Here is a 27,179-nt window from a genome sequence, read left to right as displayed (position 1 = left end):
CTAGATCCTATAATCACCAGAACTTCTCCACTTCCAAAATCTTAATATCCCATCCCCTGATGACTACTTCCAGTCTTCCAGAACACACATGCCCCCTATATCTGTCTCCCATGATGGAAACCTCTGAATGCCAAACTCCTCTATCATATCTCCGTCAGCCCCTCCTACATCTGCCTCTTCTTACAGTCTCTACTTAATCCACTCTCTTGACAATAACCTTAATTTCCACGCCCCAATTTCTTCCTGCACAAGACTGGTAAAGTTCCAATCTTGGGTAAATCAAACTATCAGCCTTCTCTTGATAGGGCTGCTGAAAGCTACTGCGGAGACTCACGTGACTGCAGAGATAGGTACCACTGTGATAAATTCATAATCTCCCTCATCAGTGCTACCACCAATTTATTTCCTTACTTGCTTGGCCGTCTCCTTTCCTTCACAACGTCTGTTTCTCTCCAAACCTCTAACGTTCCTGCCCATTACCTACCTGTGCCCACTCCACCTATCTCTGTTTCTTTTTTTTTTTTTTTTTTAAAGGTTTTATTTATCAGAGAGAGAGAGGGGGAGAGAGCGAGCACAGGCAGACAGAATGGCAGGCAGAGGCAGAGGGAGAAGCAGGCTCCCTGCTGAGCAAGGAGCCCGACGTGGGACTCGATCCCAGGACGCCGGGATCATGACCTGAGCCGAAGGCAGCTGGTTAACCAACTGAGCCACCCAGGCGTCCCTATCTCTGTTTCTATTCTTAGGAAATGATCTACCCTACTTCAGAAGAACACTCGTTTGTTTAACTAGGACAACTTCCTCCTACTAAACCTATAATCCCACCTTAGCCACACCTGTATTCACCAATTTCTTCCTTCTTATCATGATGAAGATGTCTCTCCTCCCGCTTAAGACTAATCTTGGTCCTCTGTGTGCTGGATTCTAACCCACTTGCCCTGGAAGGCAGTGGTTCTCCATGTGTGCTTCTCAGACTAGCAGCACCAGCACTCTGCAGGAACTTGCTGCAAATTCAAATTCTCAGGCCCCTCTCTAGACAAACTCTGGAATTGGGGCCCAGCAATCTGTTTGTAACAAGGTCTCCAGGTGATTCTGATGGATGCTAAAGTTTGAGAACCACTGCTCTAAGGAATTATTTGTTCTTTACCCCTTTTCCTGTATCTTCAACCTCTTTCTTTAAGGCAATGGTTCCCTTGCTTGAAGAGCCTCCTATCGGATTCCTTCCCATACATTCTTGCCCCTCTCCAATCTACTCACCATACAGCAACATATCTGATCAAGTTATCCCCTACTTAAAATTCTTTGGAGCACCTGGGTGGCTCAGTGGGTTAAGCCTCTGCCTTCGGCTCAGGTCATGATCTCAGGTCCTGGGATTGAGCCCCGCATCAGGCTCTCTGCTCAGTGAAGAGCCTGCTTCCCCTGCCTCTCCTGTCTGCCTCTCCGCCTACTTGTGATCTCTGTCAAATAAATAAATAAAATTAAAAAAAAATTCTTCAATGACTTCTCACTGATCTGAAGATAAAGACCAATATCTTAAGAAGGCCTCAATGTTTTCCACAGCTAGCAAGCCTCCTCATACACCTCTGGGTCACTTTGTCGTGTAAGACGAGCCTCTCTCAACTTCCTGGTCTTGCCATGCTCTAGGGCACCCAACAAACTTAGGAATTGTTCTTTCTCTGCCTAAAATACTCTGCCTGACTCTTTTCCAAACTCTTTCTATGTCAAGTCTCAAAGCATACCTTCTTAAGTATACCTAACCTTACCCCTTAGTCTCAGTTAGGTCCCTGTTAGATGCTCTGATAGAACTCTACACTTACCCTTTCTTTTTTTTTTTTTTTTTAAAGATTTTACTTATTCATTTGACACAGAGAGATCACAAGTAGGCAGAGAGGCAGGCAGAGAGAGAGAGAGGAGGAAGCAGGCTCCCCGCGGAGCAGAGAGCCCAATGCGGGACTCGATCCCAGGACCCTGAGATCATGACCCGAGCCGAAGGCACCGGCTAAACCCACTGAGCCACCCAGGCGCCCCCAGAACGTTTTTTACTATCTTTAATCTCCCAGTGAAATCCAACATATCCTTCAAGAAATAAATTTAAGATGGTTGCCAGAGGGGAGGTGGCTGGTGGGAGGGATGGGGGAATGGGTGAAGGGGACTAAGAGTACCTTTATCTTTTTTTTTTTTTAAGATTTTATTTATTTATTTGACAGACAGAGATCACAAGTAGGCAGAGAGGCAGGCAGAGAGAGGGAGGAAGCAGGCTCCCTGCTGAGCAGAGAGCCTGATGCAGGGCTCGATCCCAGGACCCTGAGATCATGACCTGAGCCGAAGGCAGAGGCTTAACCCACTGAACCACCCAGGTGCCCCAAGAGTACCCTTATCTTGATGAGCAGTGAGTAATATATGGAACTCCTGAATCACTATACTGTACACCTGAAACTAAACTAACAGTTTATGTTATTACACTGGGCTTAAAATTTTAAAAATGAAGATTATAATCTAGTATAAGTAATAAACATTTAAAAAGAAAGAAATTAAACGTTTCTGTGAAGTCTTCCCTGCACATCCGTACCACCTGCCTGATCAAGTGAATCACTTCCTCCTTTCTGTTCCTACTAAATTGTGTAAGTAACTAATGCGATAATCACACACTATTGTAAATACCTATCTTTGTGTCTGAGTCTCCACTAGACTGTCAACTCCCTGAGGGTATGGACCACATCTCATTCACCTTTGTATCTCTAGTGCTCAGAAAGAGACCTCATGACAACAAGACATCTAAATGTTGATGGGCACGTTAAACCCAAGATTATATCTCTAATATTGCACTGAAAGGTTTTTTCCTAATATTAAGTCTGGGTTCCAATTCTAGGTTTGTTATTCATTAGCTGCATGATCAAACTGTTTAACCTCTTTGGACCTCGGTTTCCTCACTAGGGAAATGGGGCTAATAATACCAACCTAGAAATACTGCTATGGAAATTAAACAAAATGACACTGTACAACAATTAGCACACATAGTGCCTGGCATGTAGTCGCCTCCCCACTCTGGCTTCAACTTGCTAGAGACAACTAGGACAAAACAAATACAAAAATAAGTCACAGCAATCAAGGCAGGCTGAGCACAGAGTGAGTCACTCCTTTTAATCATTTGCCTCGGAAGATCAACAATGAAAAAACATAATAAGCAGAATAAACTCTACTGGTGCTAGCCCCCTTGGCATATAAAGCTGGATAAGAACTCCCCCACAGACCTCTTGGCTCATGGCCACATCTGGCTCCTTAGCCCAGCAGGCCAAGTCTTAGTCTGTGGCGCCAGGAATGGCTACCTCGACTGGAACAGACACTACCCCATGAGGAATGCGTGTGCATGCGGGAGATGGGGAAGAGGAAGGAGAGCCTGAATGCAACCACATCTATCAAGTGTTCTGCAATCTGGCAGAAAATACTGGAGAATTGTTGGTGAAGACAGTCCCCACACAACTGCATCTACCTGTAGCCAAGAACCATCTCAGACTAGATAATGAGCAGATTTCTGCTTTTACCAAGACAATGCATGCATCAGACCTGCATGCAGGTAGCATCTCCTAGGTCCAATTATGCTTGTACATCTGGGCAGCACCCGAAAATACAACGCCAGGCAGCTTCATACACACACTCCTCGGCACAGAGTGCTGCCCACAGCGCCAGCTTCACTGCTCACGTGTGCCAAATGTATGAGCAGATTTAACAGTTTCTTTGCTCCTTCTTCATAATGTGCTTACCTCTGCAGAACCGCTGGTGTTCAGACGACCTACTTCCTTGGAGTCATTCATTTCATGCTGTGTCACTGCATGTGTAGTTACTTCTTCACTGGGACTATCTCTCTTCCAAAGCTTCCTGGTTAAGCTATGATGGCCACCGGAAGATACAGTGGGTCTGAGTGGAGCTCTGGATGCACTCTGTCTCCTCCAAGATGTCCTGCTCCAACCTAGCCCCAGAATATGTGGTACATCATCTTCAGGGGGAAAGCCCAAATCATCTGCAGTTTGGAATTTTTTTAAAAACACCAGCATGGAATTGGAAGAGTCGGTCCTGAAAGTGCGGCAGCTCTGGGGCCTGCTGCAGTCTGCCTGAATGCACATCCCTTCTAACCACCAAAAGGCATGACAGGCAGGGTCCTGGCAGCAGGCAGCCCAACAAAATTGCAGAGAGGAGGTTCCTTCAAGAAGCTGGAGGTGATTTTCTCCCCCAGATCTCAGGCCAACTCCAAATTCTGTCTTTGCCTGCTGGCACCTGCTTTCACTGGCATCTAAAAACAAGGAATGAAAACATTTTAAGATGTAATAAAAACAGACAACTGCTCTGTAAAGAGCCCTGAACACCAACATTTAAGGCTATTTTGAAGACTGGTTTTTAAGAGAGTGGGAAAGCTGTCTAGCAAGTGGAACAGAAGAAGCAAAATAGAGTGTTTTTTGGCTCAAGATACTTTAGCTTATAGAAGTGCTGTTCCACATTCATCACTGGTTCCCCTTCTCAATGAGTCTGTTCCACATAGACCTTTCCTACAGAACTCCAGTTCATGAAACAGAAAAAAACAAAACAGCTATTCTGGTAGAAGTGTATGGAGGGGTGGGGGGAGTCCCACCACTTAACCTTCCACTCACATCCTGCCACTTCTCAGGGACAGTGTGACCATTATGGGACCAGAAGAACAGGTAGCGAAACTGGATGGAATAACTACCCCCTCCCCCGAACCGGGAGCAACACAAACTGAGTACTCTTAACCTCTTACAGGTTATAGGGTCACCATTTTCTAACTACCCGTTTGCCAGAGAAAGGCAGTTTTGCACATCACAATATCAGCCAGAGCAGCAGTCAGATTACCAAGAAATTTAATCGTGAGCCGGATTCTGCAAGAATGAACTTCCTACTGACAAGTCATGTCATGGTAAGAAATAAAGGAAAAGAAGTACAACAGTGACCTACTGTAGTTAACCTAAATAACTTGGTCCAAAATTCTAGCTCATGTTCCTTCTGCATAAACTCTAGGCTACTGAATTACTTCAGGTGTGGCATTAATTTTCCTGAAGTATTACCTCACTTCTGTCTTCTCAGATGCAGAAAAGTCAAAGCATGTTCTAAATGAAAACTGTTATAGAGTTCATTTTAAGGTCTTAGTTATATAGGTATCTGCACCCAAATACGGTCAAGGTTAGACAGAGCCAGAACCAGGGTGAGGCAAAATAGGTGCCTCAGGCACAAAATTTAAGGAGGTGTGCATTCTCAGACTCATGTAAGCATGGAGCTGGCTTACCCAATCTTGAGAGTCAGTGCCTCCTTAAATTTTGTGCCCTAGGTGTCTCCTTCGTCACCCCTGCCCTGGCCCTGGGGTTAGAATGTAGAAGATATTTTAAAATTACATACAGAAAATATGAAGTAGAATCAAAATACCGAAGATACATGGATAATCCTGTCTGCATGTACACAGAACTGAAAGGGGGCTGTGACTAACCAAAGCAACAATGTGATAATCAGCCAAAGCCAACCTGACTCCCAAGAAATACTTACAAAATGTCCAGCAGACTAAATGTGGACACCAGTCAAATGAGAGAGAAAAGGAAAAAAAGGCAGGCTTCTGGATTACTGAGCAGGCGCTGTGGTAGCCAATCTGCCATTGTTCATTAAAAGAAAAGAGAGAGACTGGCACAGACCTAACATCAGACAAGGCAATTTAGAAACCTAGAAAAAATAGAACTTCCTTAAGAAAAAAGAAGAAATAGAAACTACGGGGAAAAAAATGAAGCTACCAAGAGCTACAGAAATACCCTTCATATCCTTATACACCTTCCCACACAGTGGCCAATGGTATGAATCTTGGGAACAGCTATCTGAGTATACAGACTGTGTTGAAATCAATAAATGGTTACCTCAGTAACTACTGTCAGTCACCTTTATACCAATTTTCCATCATTCTTCTCAGAATAATTCTCTCACATTTAACATAGTGAGGAGGTCCACACAGATGAAAATAACCTGCACTTTTCTGTAAGCCACTATTTCATTTAATTTTTAAAATGTAGCATGATACCCACTTTTGCCCCTGCGGAACAAATTGCCATAGGACTTGCCCTCACATCATGAACAACTAGAAAACTAGACTATATGAAACAACTGTTTCTAGACAATGAGCAACAGGTGGTCCAGGACTGTGATTCCCAAAGAGGAAGGAAACAAATAGGTAAGCCCTACGACTGCCCTGGCTTTCTGTATGGAAGTGTGCTCCAAACAGTAGCACAGGGAAAGAGAGCCTAAGCAGACTAGGGCAGACTTGCTGAGTTGAGGAAACAGAATTTCAGTGACTGTGATGGCTGGAATTTTGGAACGAACAACCAAAAAGGAGGAAACAACACAGAGAAAAAGCTCCCAATATCTGAATAATGATCCCTTTCAATCTTTGACTGAATACCAATTTACCCCAATTATGGGTTGAGACAACATGAGGGAAATTAGAAAATATTTTTAACTGAATGAAAACGAAAACATAACCTATAAAAACTCATGAGATGCAGTTAAAGCAGTGTTTAGAGGGACAGTTATAGTTGTAAATGCTTATTTTAGAAAATAAGAAAAGTCTAAAATTGATGATCTACATAGACACACAGGGAGAAGGCCATGTGATGACAGAGGCAGAGATTGCTACAAGCCAAGGAATGCCAATGATTGACAGTGACCACCAGACACTAAGAAAGTCAAGGAAGGGATCTACCCAGAGTCTCAGAAGGTACCAACCCTTTATTTTGGACTTCTAGACTCCGAAGTCATTGGTTTGTCAGGATTTTCTGCCCTTACGTAAGAGAACCGTTAAGAAGACAGAGGGCTCCAAGACTACTAAGAGTACACATCCAGGGATCACTGACATTTAGGTATGTAGCTGTGATCTTTACCCAGACTGAATGGAGACACCTGGATTCATTTAGTGGACACGCACAGGGATATGATGCTGGAAAACCATGGGAATCTGAGGGGCTTTTCTTTTTTAAACCAAAGTTAATTGCCCAACTGGAGCAAGGGGTAAAGCCCTGGATGGAGGTGTGAAAAGTTCTGCCAGGTTTTTGTACAGTCTAGAAGTACTGGTTTGAAACAAAAGCATCGGTCCTAAAGCAAAATATTTCTGAAGGATCCGCTCCAGAGAGTGTACATAAGGTGTCATCACTGATACAGGCCTGGAATGGGAGAAAAGAAGTTCCCCCAGAGAAGCAGCACTGTAATGTGACAAAATCTTTAAATATAATTCCCCCTATATCAGCCATCAGAAAAATCTTACAGGTGAGATAACTCATTTATGTACAGAATGTGGGATAGCCTCGGGGCGCCTGGGTGGCTCAGTGGATTAAGCCGCTGCCTTCGGCTCAGGTCATGATCTCAGTGTCCTGGGATCGAGCCCCGCATCAGGCTCTTTGCTCAGCGGGAGCCTGCTTCTCTCTCTCTCTCTCTGCCTGACTCTCCGCCGACTTGTGATCTCTCTGTCAAATAAATAAATAAAATCTTTAAAAAAAAAAAAAAAAAAGAATGTGGGATAGCCTTTATGAACAGCTCACTTCCTTTAAATCATCATAAAATTCACATAAGCAAACAACCTTACAGATGTACTCAATGTAGAAATTTCTCAATTTCGACAGAACTCAACAATTATTAATTACCAGAGAACTCATTGTAGAGAGAAATCCCAACAATGCAATGTATGTGGAAAAGCTTTCAAAAAGAACTCTACCCTTTTCTTTTTTTTTTTTTTTTTTTTAAGATTTTATTTGTTTATTTGACAGAGAAGAGAGAGGAAACACAAGCAGGGGGAATGGGGGAGGGAGAAGCAGACTCCTCACTAAGCAGGGAGCCCAATGCAGGGCTCAATCCCAGACCCTGAGATCATAACCTGAGCCAAATGCAGATGCTTAATAACTGAGCCACCCAGGCACGGAACTCTATCCTTTTAAGCCATCAGAGAAATCATACCAGTCAGAAACCCTATGTACGTAAAGACTAGTAAAAGCCTTTGCTCAGAACCCAGCCCTTACTCATCATGAGAATACATAGTGGAGAAGAGTCTTTCAAATGTAATGAATATGGGAAAGCTTTCAGGGATAATTCCTGGTGGAACATCAAAAAATCCATACTGGTAAGAAACCATACTGGTGTAGCAAACGTGAAAAAGCCTTTAGGAAGAGCTCAACTCTTATTAGTCATCAAAGAATACATACAGGAGGGACACCTACATGGCTCAGTCAGTTAAGCGACCGACTCTTGATTTCAGCTCAGATCTTGATCTCAGGGTTGTGAGATGGAGCCCCGCATCAGGCTCCACAGTGGAGCTTGCTTAAGATTCTCCCTCTTTCTCTGCCCCTCCCTGCCTCTAACAAAAAAAAAAAAAAAAATTACATGTAAGAGAGAAACCGTATCACTGAAATAAATGTGGAAAATCTTTTAGGTAGGGGCGCCTGGGTGGCTCAGTTCTTAAGTGTCTGGCTTGTGCTCCCTCTCTCGCTGTCGTGTTCTCTCTCTGTCAAATAAATGAATAAAATCTTTAAAAAAAAAAATCTTTCAGGTATGTATCATTTGCTAGACATCAGAAAACTCACAGTGAAAATAAACCCTATTGGTGTAAATGACTGTGGGAAAGCCTTTGTAAAGAGTTTATTGGATATGAGAGAATTCATACTGGACAAAAATCCTATCACTGCAAGAAATACAGGAGAGTCTTCAGGCACAGGCCCGGCCTTGCTGAACATCAGAGAATCCATATAGAGGAAAACCTCAGAAATGTAATAAATATGGGAAGACTTTTCCCAAAGCTCAATCCTTAAACAACATAAGAAAATTCATAACAAAGAGCCACCAAATGTAGTTAGTGTGGTAAATCACAAAGAAAGGGTTTATTCCTTCGAGTATCAAAGAAGAGACATTCAATAAATTATATATTTAACAAAAATATTCTGTGCACCTCCATGCCAAAGATCTTCTCACTTGTAAAGATTTCATTATAGTATGGTTTGTACTGGTGAAATATTTGAAAAACTTCAAGTCTATCAGTATGAAAATAGTATAGAATACCATGCAGCCACTGAAAACAGTGAGGTAGAATTGTATATGCAAGAAGAGAAATAGCCCCATGAGGGGTGCTGGGATGGCTCAGTCAGTTAAGCGGCCGGCTTTTGGTTTTGGCTTAGATCCTGATCTCAGGGTCCTGGGATCAAGCCCCATATGGGGCTCTACACTCAGTAGGGAGTCTGCTTGAATATTCTTTCTCTCTCCCCATCCCTTTGTCCCTCCCCCAGCTCAAGTGTGTGTATGTGCTCTCTCACTCTCAAATTAAATAAATAAATCTTTAAAAAAGAAAAGAAATATTCCCATAATATCTTGAATTAAAAAACCAAGTTGCAGGGGGCACCTGGGTGGCTCAATTGGTTAAGTGTCTGATTTCAGTTTAGGTCATGATCTCTAGGTCCCGGGATCGAGCCCTGCTTCAGGCTCCTCTCTCAGGGGGGACTCTACTTGTCCCTCTCCTTCTGCCCCATCCCCTGCTCATGCTTACTTGCTCTCTCTCTAATAAATAAAATCTTAAAAAAAAATTTTTTTAATTTAAAAAGCAAGTTCACACAAAATATATATGATGCTCTTATTTATATTTTTTAAAACAAACCTTTCTAAATATATATTATATACATTCCTTTGGAATGTATATAATATATTATATTTTATATTTTCCAGATGTAAAAATGAAGACCAAACATTAACAGCCAAAAACAATTTTTTTTCAACAATGATCAGCGCTTTCATCATAAAAACTGGAAAAGAGTAAATTATACCCAAAATTAGTTGAGAAAGGAAAAGATAAAGATAAGAGTAATCAATGAAACAGGAAACAAAAAGTAGAAAAAATCAATGAGACCAAAATCTGGTTGTTTGAAAGATCAACAAAACTGATAAAGCTCTAGTCAGACCAATGACAGAAAAAAAGACAACAGTCACAAATTAACAATATCAGGAATGGAAGAAGATATATCACATCACTACTGATTTAATAAACCATGAGCAGCAAACTATGGCTAACAGGCCAACTCCAACTACTATTATTGTAAATAAAGTTTTATTGGAATATAGTCACACTCATTTATTTATATTGTCTACAGCTCTTTTTGCTCCACAATGGCTAAGTTTTTTTTTTTTTTTAAAGATTTTATTTATTCATTTGAGAGACAGACTGAGCGAGAGAGAGAGCACACAAGCAGGGGCAGAGGAAGAGGGAGAAGCAGGCTCCCCTGCAGAGCAGGGAGCCCAATACAGGGCTCAATCCCTGGACCCCGAGTCACAACGCATGCTAAATGGCAGACCCACAATTAAATGAGCCATGTAGGTACCCCCACAATGGCAGAGTTAAGGGGCTGCAACAGACTTTTATCTTTTTTTTTTTTTTAAAGATTTTATTTATTTATTTGACAGAGAGAGATCACAAGTAGGCAGAGAGGCAGGCAGAGAGAGAGGAGGAAGCAGGCTCCCTGCTGAGCAGAGAGCCCGATGTGGGACTCGATCCCAGGACTCTGAGATCATGACCTGAGCCGAAGGCAGCGGCTTAACCCACTGAGCCACCCAGGCGCCCCGCAACAGACTTTTATCTTAAGACTCACAAAGCCTAGGGGTACCTGGGTGGCTCAGTGGGTTAAAGCCTCTGCCTTCAGCTCAGGTTATGATTCCAGGGTCCTGGGAAGCTTCCCAAGACCACTTGCCCCCCCCCCCCGCCCCCCTGCTCTCTCTGCCTGCCTCTCTGCCTACTTTTGATGTCTGTCAAATAAATAAATGAAATCTTTAAAAAAAAAAAAAAGACTCACAAAGCCTAAAATGTTTACTATCTGGCACTTTAAGAAAGTTTGCCAACCCCTGGTCTAAGAGAATGTACTTTTGTTTGACTTATTATTAATTAATGAGTACAGCCTAAATTTGGATGCTAACTTATAGAAGACTGATGGGTTACAAATGATTTTGATTTTTACAGAGATGCAAATTATTTCTGTCTAGTAAAAGATAACCTCAAAAGTTTAATTAATTAGGCACCTTTTCTTCCCACCTAGCTATTATCTTTATTTCTTTATTCATTCATCCATTCAACAAATATTACGGTGCATTTGTTTCACACCAGGCATTGCTTTGATGGAGCTTAGAATTTGGATGGGGAGACAGAAATTAAACAGACACAATAATGAACGTAGGATTGCAAACTAATGTAAGTGCTCTAAAGGAAAGAAATTCAGTCTTGGGGCACCCGACTGGCTCAGTTGTTAAGCATATGCCTTTGGCTCAGGTCATGATCCCAGGGTCCTGGGATCAAGCCCCGCATTCAGCTGCCTGCCCAGCGGGAAACCTGCTTCTCCCTCTCCCACTCCCCCTGCTTGTATTCCCTCTCTAGCTCTGTGTCAAATAAAAAAACCTTTAAAAATAAAAAAAAGAGAGAGAGATTCAGTCTTTACAGAATAAAGGTAGCTAAATTTGGAATTTACTGAACAGATACATTGTCACATGTGACATGCTAGCAAAGATATTCACTGCAGGGGCACCTGGGTGGCTCAGTCCGTTAGGCGTCCAACTCTTGATTTTGGCTCAAATCATGATCTCAGGGGCATGATCTCAGGGTTGTGAGATCAAGCCCCGTGTAGAGCTCCACACTCAGAATAAAGTGTGCTTGAGATTTTCTCTCCTCTTCCTCTGTTCCTCCCCCTACCCACACTCACTTGCTCTCCAGCTCTCCTTCTCAAAGAGTAAATAAATAAAATCTTTTTTTAAAAGATTTTCTTGGGCGCCTGCGTGGCTCAGTGGGTTGAGCCGCTGCCTTCAGCTCAGGTCATAATCTCAGGGTCTTGGGATTGAGTCCCGAATCGGGCTCTCTGCTCAGCAGGGAGCTTGCTTCCCTCTCTCTCTGCCTGCCTCTCTGTCTACTTGTGATCTCTCTCTGTCAAATAAATAAATAAAATCTTTTTTTTGTTTTTTAAGATTATTTATTTATTTAGTTAGTTATTTGAAAGACAGATCACAAGTAGGCAGAGAGGCAGGCAGAGAGAGAGAGAGAGTAGGAAGCAGGCTCCCCGTTCAGCAGAGAGCCCGATGTGGGGCTCGATCCCAGAACCCCGGGATCATGCCCCGAGCCGAAGGCAGAGGCTTTAACCCACTGAGCCACCCAGGCGCCCCAAGAAAATCTTTAAAAAAAAAAAAGATTTTCTTTATTTATTTGAGAAAGAGAGTGAGAGAGAGCATGAGAGGGAAGAAGGTCAGAGGGAGAAGCAGACTCTGCATGGAGCTGGGAGCTCGATGCTAGACTTGATCCCAGGACTCCAGGATCATGACCTGAGCCGAAGGCAGTTGCTTAACCAACTGAGCCACCCAGGCAATAAATAAAATCTTTAAAAAAAAAAAGGATATTCACTATATGTTGCTTGAAATGAAAAAATACTAGAACCAACTTTTAAACTTCTCAATAGAGACCAATTAAATAAATAGAGGATCCATGCAGTTATGGAGATGAATAAGGCTACTCTATATAGTACTAGTATGCAATGATATCCAGAATACACTATGTAGAAAAAGAAAAGTTCAGAGCAGTGTGTCTAGTATGCTACAATTTATGTGTGTGGGGGGAAAGAATATAATGTTTATGCATATATGCATAGACTATTTTTGGAAGAATAGTCGAGAAGTTGGCATGGTTGCCTTTAGCAGGGGAAAGGAGGTAGCTCGAGAGACTGAAGTGAGAGACTTGTTTGTTCACGAAATACCCTTTTTTACCTTTTGAATTTGTACAATGTACATGTATTATTTTTTGAAAGATAAATTTTAAAAATGTAAATAAACAGAAATGTCGATGGCTTCCAAGGGCTCTTAGGGTGACAACCAAAATCCTTAACATAACCTAAGAAGATCCTGTATGATCTAGACCATATCTACCTTTCTGGCCCCACATTGTAGCAGTCTCTCCCTCAGTCATTATGTTCCAACCCACCAGCTTTCTTTCAATCCTCAAATGGACTACGCTCCTTCTCCTAGCTGGGCTCTGCACGTGCTGCCTGCTCTGCTGGGAACTCTCTTACCTCCCTTCTTTGCCCAGTTAGCTCCACTTATGAGATCTCAGTTCAACCATCATTGCCTCAGAGACGCCTCCATGCCAAGTCAGGTCTCCCCATTTATACACTCTTTAGGCCCAGTCGCCCCTTTCCTTTAAAGCAATTATTGCAGTTATAAAATTACATTTCTTGTGATCATCTGCTCAGTGTTTTCCCCACCACCACACTGTAAGCTCACGGATGACAGGGCCATGTCTGTTTTATTTTTTTTCTCTCAATACGATACCCCCAATTCTGGCATGGCACTTAGCACATTACACTGTAGGTGCCCCCAAATATCTTTCTGAATGAATGCACAGATAAAGGCATGTATGCATATGGAGGAAACCAGAGGGTCTGATATCAGGTGGGTCATAGTAAAGTCATCCAGGCCGATGACAAGACTTCAAACAGAGATGAGGCCCATATGCCACAATAAATGGGGGATGTGTGTGAGTGAATGATGATTGGTAGATGAGTAATGACTAGAGGTAGGAAGTGTATAAACCTCAACGAGCAGAACTTTTACATGACACTGGAGGAGTACTGTTCCAGAAGTGACAGTGAGAAATGATGAGGACATCAGTTCCACCTCCAAACTCAGGGATACATGGGAGATAGAAGAATGAGCAACCATCGCCTGCAGGCTAGAGGGAAAACGAAGTCTTTCTCCAAGAAAAACCAAGGTCTCAGAACATTCTCCCTATCTAGGGAGAATGTCTATTTAGTCCAGAGAGGGCTTAATAACTCAATGGATTCTTGTCACAGTTAAAAAGTTGAGAAGGGAGGGGTGGTAAATGTGAGTTGAAAAGCACAAAGTCATACAGGAATGTCAAGTCAGACTCACGCAAATCACAACAGTTAAGGCACTTCCTAGCAAGAAAAAAAGAGGGGATGGAAAGTTATGATGATGAACTGATGACAGGGCTGCTGCCTATCTAGCTTCAGTATAAATGGTGAAAGCTCTGAGGTGAAAGCTCTCTGAGAGAATTTCTGTGGAATTTGGGGGAACAGACTTAGACTCGGGAAATGGTGAAGGAAATTTATGGGAATTACAAGGTTGAAAGGAAAGGAGCAAAAAATCCTAATTTCCTGGTTGTTGCTAGCAGCTCTTGTCAAAATCACAACTTTGAAAGAAGAGGAGATAAAAGTGGAAGTGGATGGGGGTTAGCTGTAAGACTGGTTTGCCCTGCAAGGGTCTTTCACTTCCATGGCTCCCTGAAGAATGTCACATAAGCTACGCAACTATCTGGTAGTATAAAAGAGAAACATTTTATTTTTTAAATTTTATTTATTTATTTATTTGACAGAGATAGACATAGTGAGAGAAGGAACACAAGCAGGGGGAATGGGAGAGGAAGAAACAGGCTTCCCGTTGAGCAGGGAGTCCAATGCAGGGTTCGATTCTGGGACCCTGGAATCATGACCTGAGCTGAAGGCAGATGCTTAATGAGCCACCCAGGTGCCCCAAAACATTTTAGAACCCAAACACTCCCCTGCTTTGTGAGATGACCTGGAAGCCTCAGTTAGAGATCTTATCCATTACTTTGGGCAAGAGAGAGCTTGTCCAACGACAGAAGGAACAACCTGGGCAATCACACAGGATGTTTCAGACTCTCCCGACTTCACTTGGACTTCTTGATTGCTGTATTCTTAAAATTATTATTAAAGCTTAGTGACGGGTAAGATCTCTAGCTCATGTCTCTCTTACCTGACAATTTGATTCTTTATCTTAGCTCAAGGAAATAGAGCCTGGGAGAGGACAAATGGTCAAAAGCACGTATGTGTTTGACAGTGACCAGAAGTAAAAGAAAATGTGAAGTATGGGGCAGGTTAACTTGCTATGGCATTGCTAAGAAAATTAATCCCAATAGTTTCCAATAAGGAGAATAGGTACTCTGATCTCTCAGTTCACATATTTACTAAGGGGGATTTTGACTGAGTTATTTATTTTTATTATTAACTGTTATTTTTTAAAAATGTTGCTACATTATGTGTTCAATAATAAACGCATGGGGGCAAAACAGTTCTCTCCCATCCATTCAGTGGATCATAATTCCTCCTCTCAGATGGCTAAAAGACACAGGTTCCAGATTCAGCTGTAGGTCCATCATTTACTATAATTTAACCTTTGAAAAGTCACTTAACCTCTCTAAGATCCAATTTTCATTGTTGTTACTCTTGAGAAAAAGAGTTCATCAGAGGAGGAAGCAGGGGAGCATTGGTAGAGTCAATATTGGATTCTAGAAGTAACTTGGATAAAAGGTAAGATGAAAATAAGTTCCAATTTTAGATCAGTTCCTCTCCTGCCCACGCCGCCATAGCCTGGCTCTGCTCCCAGGGTCTAAGCAAAAGCAATATTAAATCTTTACAAAAGAGGGTTTACATAGAACCTTAGACTGAAAACTCTTTGGGAAAGTCTGGATCTCACTGCTGGTAGGAGCAGGTAGAAAGCTTACCCAGGTAGAGTACAGGAGGACAGAGTCAATCCTTCTAAAGCCACGACAAAGCAGAGAAGACAGAGCACCCATACGTACTACCTGGAGGATCCCCAAAACTGGGAACTCTGGAGCTAGCAATGCTTACTTATAATTACTACCTCTCAAAATACAGAATTCTAATAAATCTAGCACAAAATCTAGACCTGGCTTCATAATTCCAAGTAGCAGAGTGGAAAAGTCTACAGAATATATAAATTATTGCCAGAGGAAATTCATCAAATGCCTTAGGAAGCCGTGAACAACTCCTGAAACACTGAGAGGCAGTGTTGTTGCCTCTGGCATCTGAAAATCTCAGGTAACAAGCCTGATTTTCCAAGTAATTTGGAAACTGCTCTGGCTACCAACCAAGAAGGAAGCAGAGACAGAATGACCACAACCATAGGAACCATAGTGTTAAGGTCATTGGGAATTCATACTTAAGCCAAATTCGTCAAATCGTATCCCAGTGGAAGGGCTGACACGGTGGGAATAAGAGTAGAGGGAATGCCCTGCCAGTATGACTTCAAAAAACAAAACAAACAAACAAACAAAACCAGCTGGTACCTTCTTCTGCTGGGGTGAAAGGGGAGCCAAGTTTCTGTAGACAATAATTATATATGCAAAATTTGCACTTACTTTTTTTTTTTTTAAGATTTTATTTATTTATTTGACAGACAGAGATCACAAGTAGGCAGAGAAGCAGGCAGAGAGAGAGGAGGAAGCAGGCTCTCCGCTGAGCAGAGAGCCCGATGTGGGGCTTGATCCCAGGACCCTGGGATCATGACCTGAGCTGAAGGCAGAGGCTTTAACCCACTGAGCCACCCAGGTGTCCCTGCACTTACTTTTAACATCCATTGAAACTAAAATTCCTTTCTAGAAATCTCACTATTTTATAATACAGTTAAGAACCCATTCAAGGGGCGCCTGGGTGGTTCAGTGGGTTGGGCCTCTGCCTTCAGCTCAGGTCATGATTTCAGGGTCCTGGGATAGAGCCCCGCATTGGGCTTTCTGCTCAGCAGGGAGCCTGCTTCCCTCCCGCCTCTCTCTGCCGCTTCCTCTGTCTACTTGTGATCTATGTTGAATAAATAAATAAAAATTAAAAAAAAAAAAAGAATCCATTCAAAACTTTCCTTTGATGATGATACTTGTAAGGAACTATTATCAAGCAGCGAAGCAGCAACCTTAAATCTGGTGAAGTCAGTGACTGAACTCTAGCTCGACACCGTCTTCCTGCAGCTATAACCAAAAGTATACATTCTCTCAGAAGCAATGGGTCTCAGCCAAGATGGCTGCCATATGAAAATGAGACAAGCAGGCATATTATCAATCCTGAAACAACTTACAGGAACTGTTCAAATACAAACCACCTCAGGGGGCACCCTCCACTTTCCTTTTGACTGTCAGCATGTCTGTTACCTGTACACCCACTAACAAACAAATACAAAAATGGTTCCAGTGACTCCCCACACCAGTTCTCTCCCACGGGGGTTAGCACATTCAGAAAGCAAAGCAGGGGAGGTAACTAAATCCTCTGAAGGGCACAGTCAGGTATTGTGAAGTTTGATAATAACTGGTGCCCTTTCTCCCTTCAAAAGGGCCAACACTTTTTCCTCAACTGCACACAGGTTAGACTGAAAGGTGGCAGCAGCCTCACAAAGCAGCCCTTTGAAAAGGAAATAATTACCATTCATTCATTGCCTTTGCTGTGTGCCTAGCTTTGTTAAGAGCACAGTTTGTTAAATGTTGTGGTGTAGGTGATTTGCTGAAACTAAACTAACTGCTAAATAAGAATCAATAGGCTTTGTGTCCATGTTCTGACTCCTTTCCCTTGACTGTATGTAACATTTCCATTTTTCCCAAAGACCATTCTGATGAAAGACAAACTCCCCATGGAACCAGCTGCCCAAAAGATACCTCAAAGCCACTATCCATGTTAACTCTTGATGGTCTGCTAGATGGAAAACAAGCTTCCAGCCATGTGATCACAAAACCTGAGCCCCAGAGCACTTCTCTGATTTAAGAGTATTCTGAAGTGGGGCGCCTGGGTGGCTCAGTCCATTATGTGTCTGCCTTTGGCTCAGGTCATGATCCCAGAGTCCTAGGATTGGGTCCCACACTGGGATCCTTGCTCAGTGGGGAGCCTCCTTCTCCTTCTGCCTCCCATTCTCTCTGCTTGTGCTCTCTCCGACAAATAAATAAATAAAATCTTAAAAAAAAAAGAAAAAGAAAAAGCACTCCAAAGAGAAAATCCTCTCTGTAAACACTGTCACTAAAGAAGTCTTAAGGTGCTGGATTATGGCAAATTGCTGAAGAGAAAAACCATAACATCTCTGTAGAAGATGCCAATATTAAGGAAATGTTCTTTTAATCTACCTACCTAGGGCAGAATACTGATACTTAACAGGTTAAAGGAACTATGAAAACCACCCTCATTTAATCTTGGTTTAATGAAAAAAAAAAAAAATACACCCAGTATCCAAGGTGAGGATCATACAGAACCTTCTGGAAATCTGAGTTAAAAACCAAAATAAAAGCAAAAACAAAAACCAAGCAAACAAAAACAAACAAAAAAAATTGTTTCCAAAAGAAAATCCCGTATCAGGATCAATACCCTTATTCTATCTCACCCATCTTCCCTACCACACAGCTTAAAGTTGTGGCCCCTGAAATAGGATTGACTGGGTCTGAATCTATGCAGCCAACTTAACTAGCCATGTCATCTTAGCTCATTTTTCTTGGTTTCTTCACGAGTAGAAATAGGAATGATAACAGTACCTAAACTCACAGGGTTGTTATAGACATAAAAAAAGGTAAGCTATGCAAAGTACTTAACACAATGCCTGACATGTAGTTAAAGCTCAGGATATATATTAGCTGCCATTACTTTTGTTGTTACTACACTTCATTTTAGCACAGGCATCTCTTTTTCCAGAAAGCCTTCCTTGAGGAAACTGTTACCCCAGGGTCCCTCCCTGCATATCTTCTATCACAGAATTTTCTTTCACTGGATCATATTTGGCTACCTCATATACTCTTCCCCGTTTAAGTGCTGGGTTGCTTCTCATATTTCTGTATTAGTTGGCCCAGTAAAATACTTGGCTTATAGAAGGCATTCAAAGAATTGTTTAAACACTTACCCAAATTTAAATAAATTTATGCAATTTTTTAAACTGACAAAATCTAGCAAAAGATGTCAGCTCCACTACAGATTTACCTGAGTTGTTGTCATTTGAATCAGCTCCTTAATACTAATTAATTTCCTTGGCTAAAATGCAGCAGGGAGAGGAAAGAAAAGCAAAGTTCCCAGTTCACTGAGAAATGAGAAAACAGCTTTCTGAATTAGACTGAAGAGAGCACTGAATGGGAGGTATGAGATGTGCAAAAGAGACACAGAAGAAAAGCCAAATGGAAGAAGAGACTGTTGAATCGAACATAACCACTTAGAAAAGAGCCTTTCCTGCCTAAACTGAAAAATCCTTTCAAATCACAAAGCAATCTTTACTCATGAAAGGACAAACCAAATTTCTGTTTCCCTAGCTAGTTTAGGTCACTCCACCTCACTCAGGAAAAACAGGCTTTCACCACAGAACTTTCTGAACAAAGTGACAGTGGAGAATGGTTTCCAGTTCACCTAGACAAATGGCCATTCATCACAGATGACATCTAGATCCATTCAATTTTCCTTCTTCTGAGCAGTGACGAGAAGGAAAAGAAAAAACTCAAAATTTCGCTCACCTAGGTGGAAAAGATGGAAACCAGTCTATCACAATTCTAATGCCTCTAGTGTCCACCTGATACTCTTAAAAAAATCAAAAGTTTGCATTAACTGGATACAGTTGCTATTAAGTTTTAAAGACCTATCTGTAAGGTTTAGACTAAAGCCATTTTCACAACCAAGCAGCAAGTTAGAGTATTAATCAAAACACTGGTATAGCTGAAAGTAGCTCTCCTGCCATAAAGTCACCAAAAATGATCCAGTCATCAAGGCCCTTACAAAATTTAAAGGCAGATTGGAGCCAAATGATTAAACCATTAAACGATTAAACTTATAATATTTAAAGGCAGATTGGAGCCAAATGATTAAACTATTAAATGATTAAACTGTAATATTTTAAGGCAGATGGGAGGCAAATGATTAAAAAAAAAAAACAAACCAAAAAACCTGTAACTAGGGGGGTATATGGCTGCATATAATATACTCAGACTCTCCTGCTTCGCTTTTTCTCCCACCACCTTATGACTAAAAGACTGAAGAATGCTGTCAGCAAGAAGAGCACGCCTCCAAGCCACAGCATGAAGGAACCCACACCTCTCTAAGTAACACTGGCTTTGTACCTCAAAAAGCACAGGTATCAAATGATAACAGATAAACCCTAGCCTGTACATAAAAGTGGTTTTAAAAAGAAACTGTTTTTCTATTGAGAAAACCCCCAGGTCTGATGTGATGAACCTAGCAATTCCCTCTATGGACCACTTGCAGATGTTATCGTTAAAAACCTGCAGTTGACTGCCGTCTCTGACTGCAGGGCTGATAAATTATTTGCATTCATCACAATCATACCAACCTTCTCTGGAAACCCACACAGTGAACCTTGAATCAGAGCACTGCTTTGTTTTGGGGGAAGGTTTTTAAAATTTTTTTGCTGGCTGATTTGGTTTTCTAAAGAGAAGGTCATTTAGAGGACTGTGCCAGAGATATGTAAATTAAATAAAATAACAATAAGCTTGAGAGGAAATAAGAAAATAATGGAGCAAACCATGAAGTGCTATTTCAGCAGATAGGGCCAATAGAGGAAAAGTTTATGTCAATTTATCCATTAAAAATCTCTCTTTTTGGAGAATTATGTAAGTGTCATTAAAAAAAAAAAAAAAAACACCCTGCAGTGGGCTGAACTGGGACATGTGAGGACTCAATACAACCAAGCTTCAAATACTTAAATATCTTAAACCACTTTTTGCTTATAGCAAATAAAATGCAGAGCTACAGATGCTTTCTCATCTGTGTGTAAATGAAAGCAAAACTGTGTGAGTAGTTAGTATTCTTAGAATTTTTGAGAGCCAGTTTATTTAAATTAAATCCAAGCCAATCTGTATCTGTACAGAAATAATTTTCTCAGGGCTCTTATTCTCTAGACTTTACAGAGCTGTACATACTCCGTCTCTACCTCTCCCTCTGAGATAAAGAACAGAAAAGAGCTCTGCGGGTTAAAAACCACTTCAAATGACTCTGGGAGAAGGAAGTTCAAAGGGATTAGAATATCACTTGTCTCAGCAGCCTGTTATAGAACAGGGTTCAGCTCTTCCCTGCCCGATTCTTTGTGCTCCCATGGCACATCTTGGAATTTATCATGCTTCTATATGTTTCTATATCTATCTCTGCCTTCATAGTGTGAACTCTCTGATGCCAGGAACTAGGTTTTATTTAGCTTGGGACAGTGTCTTTTGACCTGAATTGTATGTATCTACAGTATGTACATAACACCTAGATATAAACTATCATTAGGAGATTTGAATTAAGCAATCTAGAGAAGGTATTAAAAATGCAATAAGCATATTTTAAGGCACTGAATATAAGACAACACATACAAAGAACTAGGGATCATAAATATTAGGAGAGTGTAATCTAGTTAAAGCATCAACATAATGCAGCACCAACATTCAGATAATTTCTACGGTTTGGTTTATTTACTGCAGTCATGGGGCTCCTAACAGACTTCATATTGAAGACATGTACTTACACATATCCTTCTCTTAAACCTCCATTTTCAAATTCATTATAATACCCATTCTACTGACAGAAATAAAAATTGGGGCAAGATGGTCAACACTTCTCACTACCAAATGACACAGTATGGACTCCCTGGAGCCACAGAGACACTGGCCTTTCCTTAGCATCATCTGTAAACCAGCAATATTACTCTGCTGCTTCAAAAGTGACATTAGTTCTGGGCAGGACAGTAAGGATATCCAAATGTGTGTGACTAGCAGACACACACACACACATTCTCTCTCTCTCCACCACCACCCCCCACAGACACATAGAAAAACTCTTGAAAACACACCATACACATGGCCTTCGCTCTTCACCTCTTCCTCCCCACTGACAGAGGCAGCCATGCTGCCAAGGCAGCAACCCCCACATGAAATATGAAAAAGTGGAGGCGAAACAGCTCCATCAAAACAGCGTGGAAAGGAAAGGAGGGTGTGCTTGTCAGCGAAAGTCTCTGTGGAAAGGCCAGACAACTTTTGCTTCTGCTCGACCATCCCTGGCAAATGACCCTGCTCAAGGTCCGCTTACCTGAGCTTAGAAGCCAAGCCCTCCCTTTAACCTTTCACAGACGAGGTAACGGGAAAATTCACCCTGTTAGTTGAAAAGTGCATTGTGAGAAATGTCGGGGTGCGACTGATAGGAATACTCTGGAGAGCGCAGCTGAGAGCGGTTTTGAAAAGAAGCAGTTAGAGACTGAGGGAATAGAACGCACAGGTAGAGAGAGCGAGGCACTGCTTCTGCACTTGGGGCTGTTTTGCTTCCTGCAAAAAGCCACAGACTGACCCAGCAGGACGCAGATTACTCAACTTTCTGAAATGGAATCAGGCTCTTCAGCTTCTCTATTTATTCTGATGAAGACTCACTCATTTTACTGGCTCACTTCCGTAAGCCTCCAGCTGATGCAGGTTGCCCCCAGTTAAAGACAATAAACATGGAGCTGTATCTCTCTCTCTCTCTCTCTCTCTCTCTCACACACACACACACACATACACATATACACACAGAGAGAGAGACGCAAACAGAAGAGCCATTTCTTTTAAAAGCCAGTCCTTTCAAAAATTTAAGCCTGAACCTGAAATTAGAGGAGAGAAGGAAAACCAGATCAATATAAACACGCCATCTCCCAGGTCTGATTATACCAGTCATTCCCTTTATTACCTAAAAGTGAGAGAGAGAGAATCCGTGAGCACACATTTATTTCAAACGCAAATGTGCTGCTGGATTAGAATCAAAGCATAATGTTAAGCCAGTTGGAAGAAAGACAGCATTCCTAAAAATCCTGTCATTCACTGGGAGGGTTTGAGAAGGGGAACAGGATGAGTGACACTGGGCACTCACCATGGCAGCAGCTGTCTGCAGTCGGTGGGGTTTCGAACAGGGCTTGGCCAGCATTCCTCTATGCTTTTGTTTCTCCTAGAAGTGTCTGTGAGGGTTAATGCACCATTCAGGGACATTCTTAACTCTTGCTTATCTTAGGGTATTTTACAGTTTTTTTGTGATTAACCAGAGAAGTTCAGAATTTGTAGGATTCAGTGCTTGCCTGATACTAGGCATGGGAACCATTCACCAGACGGCCTGAGTAACCACCCTGATGCCAAAAAGACAGGAGCACACTGACACAGAAAAGAGTTTCAAGAGCTGCCTGGCTGGGTATATCTAATATTTATTATGAAGTCACCAGAGGACAAACACTTCCAAGTTAGGGACAAAGGCTGCAGCTGTCACCATTCCCCAAATCTCGAGATAACCACCCTCACCGCTTATCAGGGGACACTGGTGGAGAGAGTAGCTAGATTGAAAGGAGAGCTGGAAATATACTGTATTGTAGACAGGGGCTTCACCTACACAATTCTTAGCAGAAGATTACTCTATTGAAGCCAGACATCAGATTGCCTAGTCTCCTACATTTCTAGGATTTTGCAAAGAAGACTGGGTCTCCTCGGTCACTGAATTACCCTGGGACCCCAGGGAGACATCAGCCTCTTCCAAGGGACTCTTGATACCAATAATAACATCATCCCTTCCAAAGAGATTTTTCTGTCCCCTAGGAATTGCAAAGGAATCAACACACTGCAAGCTCCAGGAGCACAGAGACCATGTCTGCCTTACTCACCACCGCATTTCTAATGTCTAGGATTATAGGTACGCAATAAATGGGTTTCAAAGGAAGGGACTAACTCTGGCAAGCTACTTCTGACACAAAATCCAAATGTGCTATTGGATCAGCCTCAGTCAAAGCAATAACCAGGCCTAGCACAAGGCCTTACCAAGCACGGAACATCATCATTTTGGGGGACAGTGAATCGGGGCTGAGGGCCAGGTAGTGTCATGAGAGCAGAACAGAGTTCTGTTCCAGAGAAAAAGTATCCCTGGCTGAAGGAGGAAATAAATGTCATGTTCCTCAGTGGCGTGTTTTAAATATGGAAAACAGACAACAGAACTCATCCTGTCAACCAACAACAGGTCTATACAGGGATATGAATGATGGTTTCCTTTTCCTAACAGTGCAGAAAGGCCAGCTGCCTACCTGCATTCTACTTCTAAAAATGTAGGAATGGAGATCCACTTGGTGGAGGTTCAAGAAGCTAGCAGAGAACTCAAACCTGCTGCCCACTGAGTCATCTCGGGGTTAGACAAGAGTTAAACCAAACAGGATTTTACATTATCATTTTATAATGACTACTGTTAACATTTGCTGAATTGTTATTTATGCACCTGGGTGTAGGTAAAATATTTGTGTGAACATTTTATTTAATCCTCACAACAATCCTTTGAGAGGTACTGTCATTCTCATTTTGTAGATGAGAAACCTGATGAAAGGTGGGTTTCAGTAACACCACCCCATATATAAGAGAACCAGGACTCAGCTGATGACTAGGTAGGTAGTCAAGCCCCATTCTTGCAACTTCTTTCTAAAATTTATCCATGGCTGTCTGAAATCAAAAGTGGCTCAAGGATCTTAACCACATAAGCTGACTTTTCTTAACAAAGCTCTTGGATGAAGGATCAGAAAGAAAGCTAAAAAGGCAGGCCCTCAAACCAAGAGCTAAGCATTTTGACCCAAACTTTTCAACACTACTCATCTGAGATGTCTAAACACAAACCACACACACAGTTCTCAATCACATTCCTACCAATTTCACACGATACCATGAATTGGAAGCCGTTCCAATTAGTAAGACTTTTATGCAATTTCCAAAATAAGCCAAAAGGCTTGCTTTGGCCCTGCAATTGTTATTTTGTTTTTATAAATTCCTCCACTTTTATTATTCCCTCCCTTGAGGAATTCCTGAGGCAAGTCCACTTCAGACAGTTTTTAAATCACATTGGATTTACTGCCCAATTATGCCATTTTCTTATCCCTCTTCACTTCACACAAGGTAGGAAATACATTTGTGTTTGCATTATGTTTCTGAAGGGCAAAAAGTACTCACCAAAATTATACTCCAAGATACAGAGCAAGACTTAAGATGATTATCTTTTACTGAAGAGTGTCTAAGCAAGACACAATTACTTCTTCATTGGGAGAAAGGTTAATTTTAGAGGATTTTCACTGGTCTTAGGTCAATTAAATTGTGATATAACAAGATCCCAAAGGCTTGCTTAATGCTCGCTGAATTTTAGAATCAAAAAGCCTGCACGATTTGTGTTAACAACCAAAAAACTCTACCTTTCCCCAGCTGCCATGTACTCATGTCATTATCCTACAATCTGAGGAGACAGATTTAGTATTAATAATTTATCACCTTCCTGTACTGCAATATAGTTAAGAATATAGGACAGTTTGGCAGGAGAAAGTTCCTGCTGAAGGCTCATCGTTATGAGATCTACTCCATTAGTCATCCACCTTAAATCAGGTACCCAGCAAAAAGAGCAGAGATATAATGCCCCCTAAAAAGTCGCCTGAAAATGCTATTCTCCTAAATATCAGACCAATGTGTGGTCAAAATATATTACTCTCTTAAAAGAAAAAGATACCATTTGGTCTGTCTGGTATTATAGCCGTCAAAGTACAACCAAAGAGTAGAGGCAAAGGAGGAAAGTGAGTTCAGGTGTTTTCTGTCTGCGAGGGGCAAATCGTGGCAGTTAGGAGAACAGAAAGAGAACGGCAACTAGTGGAGAAAAGACTTTTTGCTAAGCTAGGAGCTGTCTTTGTCCCATCCTACCCTGAGTTTGGGACTAAATTAAAAATAAAATATAGCAGGGGTGCCTGGCTGCCTCAGTCAGTATAGCATGCAACTCTTGATCTTGGGATTTTGAGTTCAAGCCCCACGTTGGGTGTAGAGATTACTTAGAAAATAAAAAAAAATTTTAAAAAAACATGGCTGAGATAAATGGAGATCAAAATATCTTTACAGGGGTGCCGGGGTGGCACAGTCGGTTAAGCATCTGACTTGTTTCAACTCGGGTCATGATCACAGGGTTGTGAGATCAAGCCCAGCATTGGGTTCTATCCTCAACACAGGCTGTGCTTAAGATTCTCTTCCCTCTCTGCCCCCTACCCCCACATACACTCTTGCTCACATGTGTGCTCCCTAAGATTAAAAAATATATATATATATATATACATATATATATATATGATCTCTATAAGTGGTAAGTAAGGTGACTGGAGAACATAGCTTAGATGTACAGTCACAAATGGGCTTTCCAGTACTTAATTAAGCTTAGCCAAATGGACACATGCAGGCTGTTTGGGCATGGGCAGACCAGTTAGAGCATGGCAGGGAGAGAACGCATGCCAATCCTGAAGACTGGCCATTCCATACAACAGGATTCTTTTCCAACCTCACCAATCAGAAAAAAGCACTCCTCTCTTCAGGGAGAGAACCAGAGAAAAGGTAGAAAAAAGAGCAAAAATGACCTTCCAGCTTCTGTTCCCTCCTGGGAAGTGAAGTGCCCATTTAATGAGCCACGATACAAAAACAGAGTAGGAAAGAACAATTCTCCTCAACGTGTATATTCCAACATGGTGCTATTTCCAGCATTATCTTTAGGTTAACCCAACAAACCTTACTGCCACCTACTATGTGCGAAATGCTAGCTATGTAACTATGATTAAGACAGTTTAATGAAGGAGACACGTAAGTGATCAATCATAGTAGCCATCTGCTTCCAGCCACATCTGCTAGGATTACTTAAGCTACTGACTTAGAACAGAGGTTACTCCTTGGCATACCTGGTATCAGACCCAATACCTACCATAAATAATTACAGAACTAGAGAGAATATACAAGTGCTTTTCGTCAGGAGATGACAGGCAGTGCAAGGCTGCAATCCCCGAGAGAGGGGAAACTTGACCTGAGGCCTACAACTGCCCAGTTCTCTGTTAAGGGACAACTTCCCAACCATGGCACTGAAAGCTGGAACCCAAAGAGAACACAGGGGCCTCACTGAGCCCGGAAGCCGAGTTCTAAATTTGGCTAGAACTGGAGAGGTGAGACACTGGAGAGGAAGGAGCTGTGAGAAGAGGGAGCCCCAGAAGTCCTCTGGGAAGGTCCCCTGCCAGCCTGAGGGCTGGAATGTAAAGGCACCGGGCAAGACCTGAGGTTTATTAGATAGTAGATGCTACAGCGCTGAGAGGGAAACAGAATCACCAGAGGTCAGGCAGTGCTGGGGGCAGGAATAAGAGCATCTGGAATTTGACTCTGTCAGAGTGAAGAAATCACACCTCAGACTAGCAGACACCAGAAAGGCCTCACCTTAGGACTAAGGACTACACTTTAGAGCAAGACCTCCTCTGGACCTCTCCTCAACACAGCCTAAAACCCCACAGTATAGCATAGTGTAAGAAAGATGTACAGACTCTATGAG

The 27,179-nt window shown here is 42.0% G+C and overlaps 1 protein-coding gene across 7 annotated transcripts in view; it reads right to left on the bottom strand.

Moving 5' to 3' along the window:
* The window catches only part of KIAA0319L (KIAA0319 like), a 90,991-nt gene that overhangs the window by 55,000 nt on the left and 8,812 nt on the right, over window positions 1-27,179 (bottom strand). For all 7 annotated transcript variants that reach the window (XM_032361594.1, XM_032361597.1, XM_032361596.1 and 4 more), the window contains one exon: window positions 3,759-4,285. In XM_032361594.1, coding sequence (XP_032217485.1) covers window positions 3,759-4,285 — 527 coding nt within the window. The remainder of the gene's footprint in view (window positions 1-3,758; window positions 4,286-27,179) is intronic.

The sequence above is a fragment of the Mustela erminea genome, chromosome 10 (genome assembly GCF_009829155.1).
Source record: "Mustela erminea isolate mMusErm1 chromosome 10, mMusErm1.Pri, whole genome shotgun sequence".
NCBI classification, from domain to species: Eukaryota; Metazoa; Chordata; class Mammalia; order Carnivora; family Mustelidae; genus Mustela; species Mustela erminea.
Note: the sequence above shows the minus strand (reverse complement) of the source record. Positions and strands in the feature narration are given on the sequence as shown.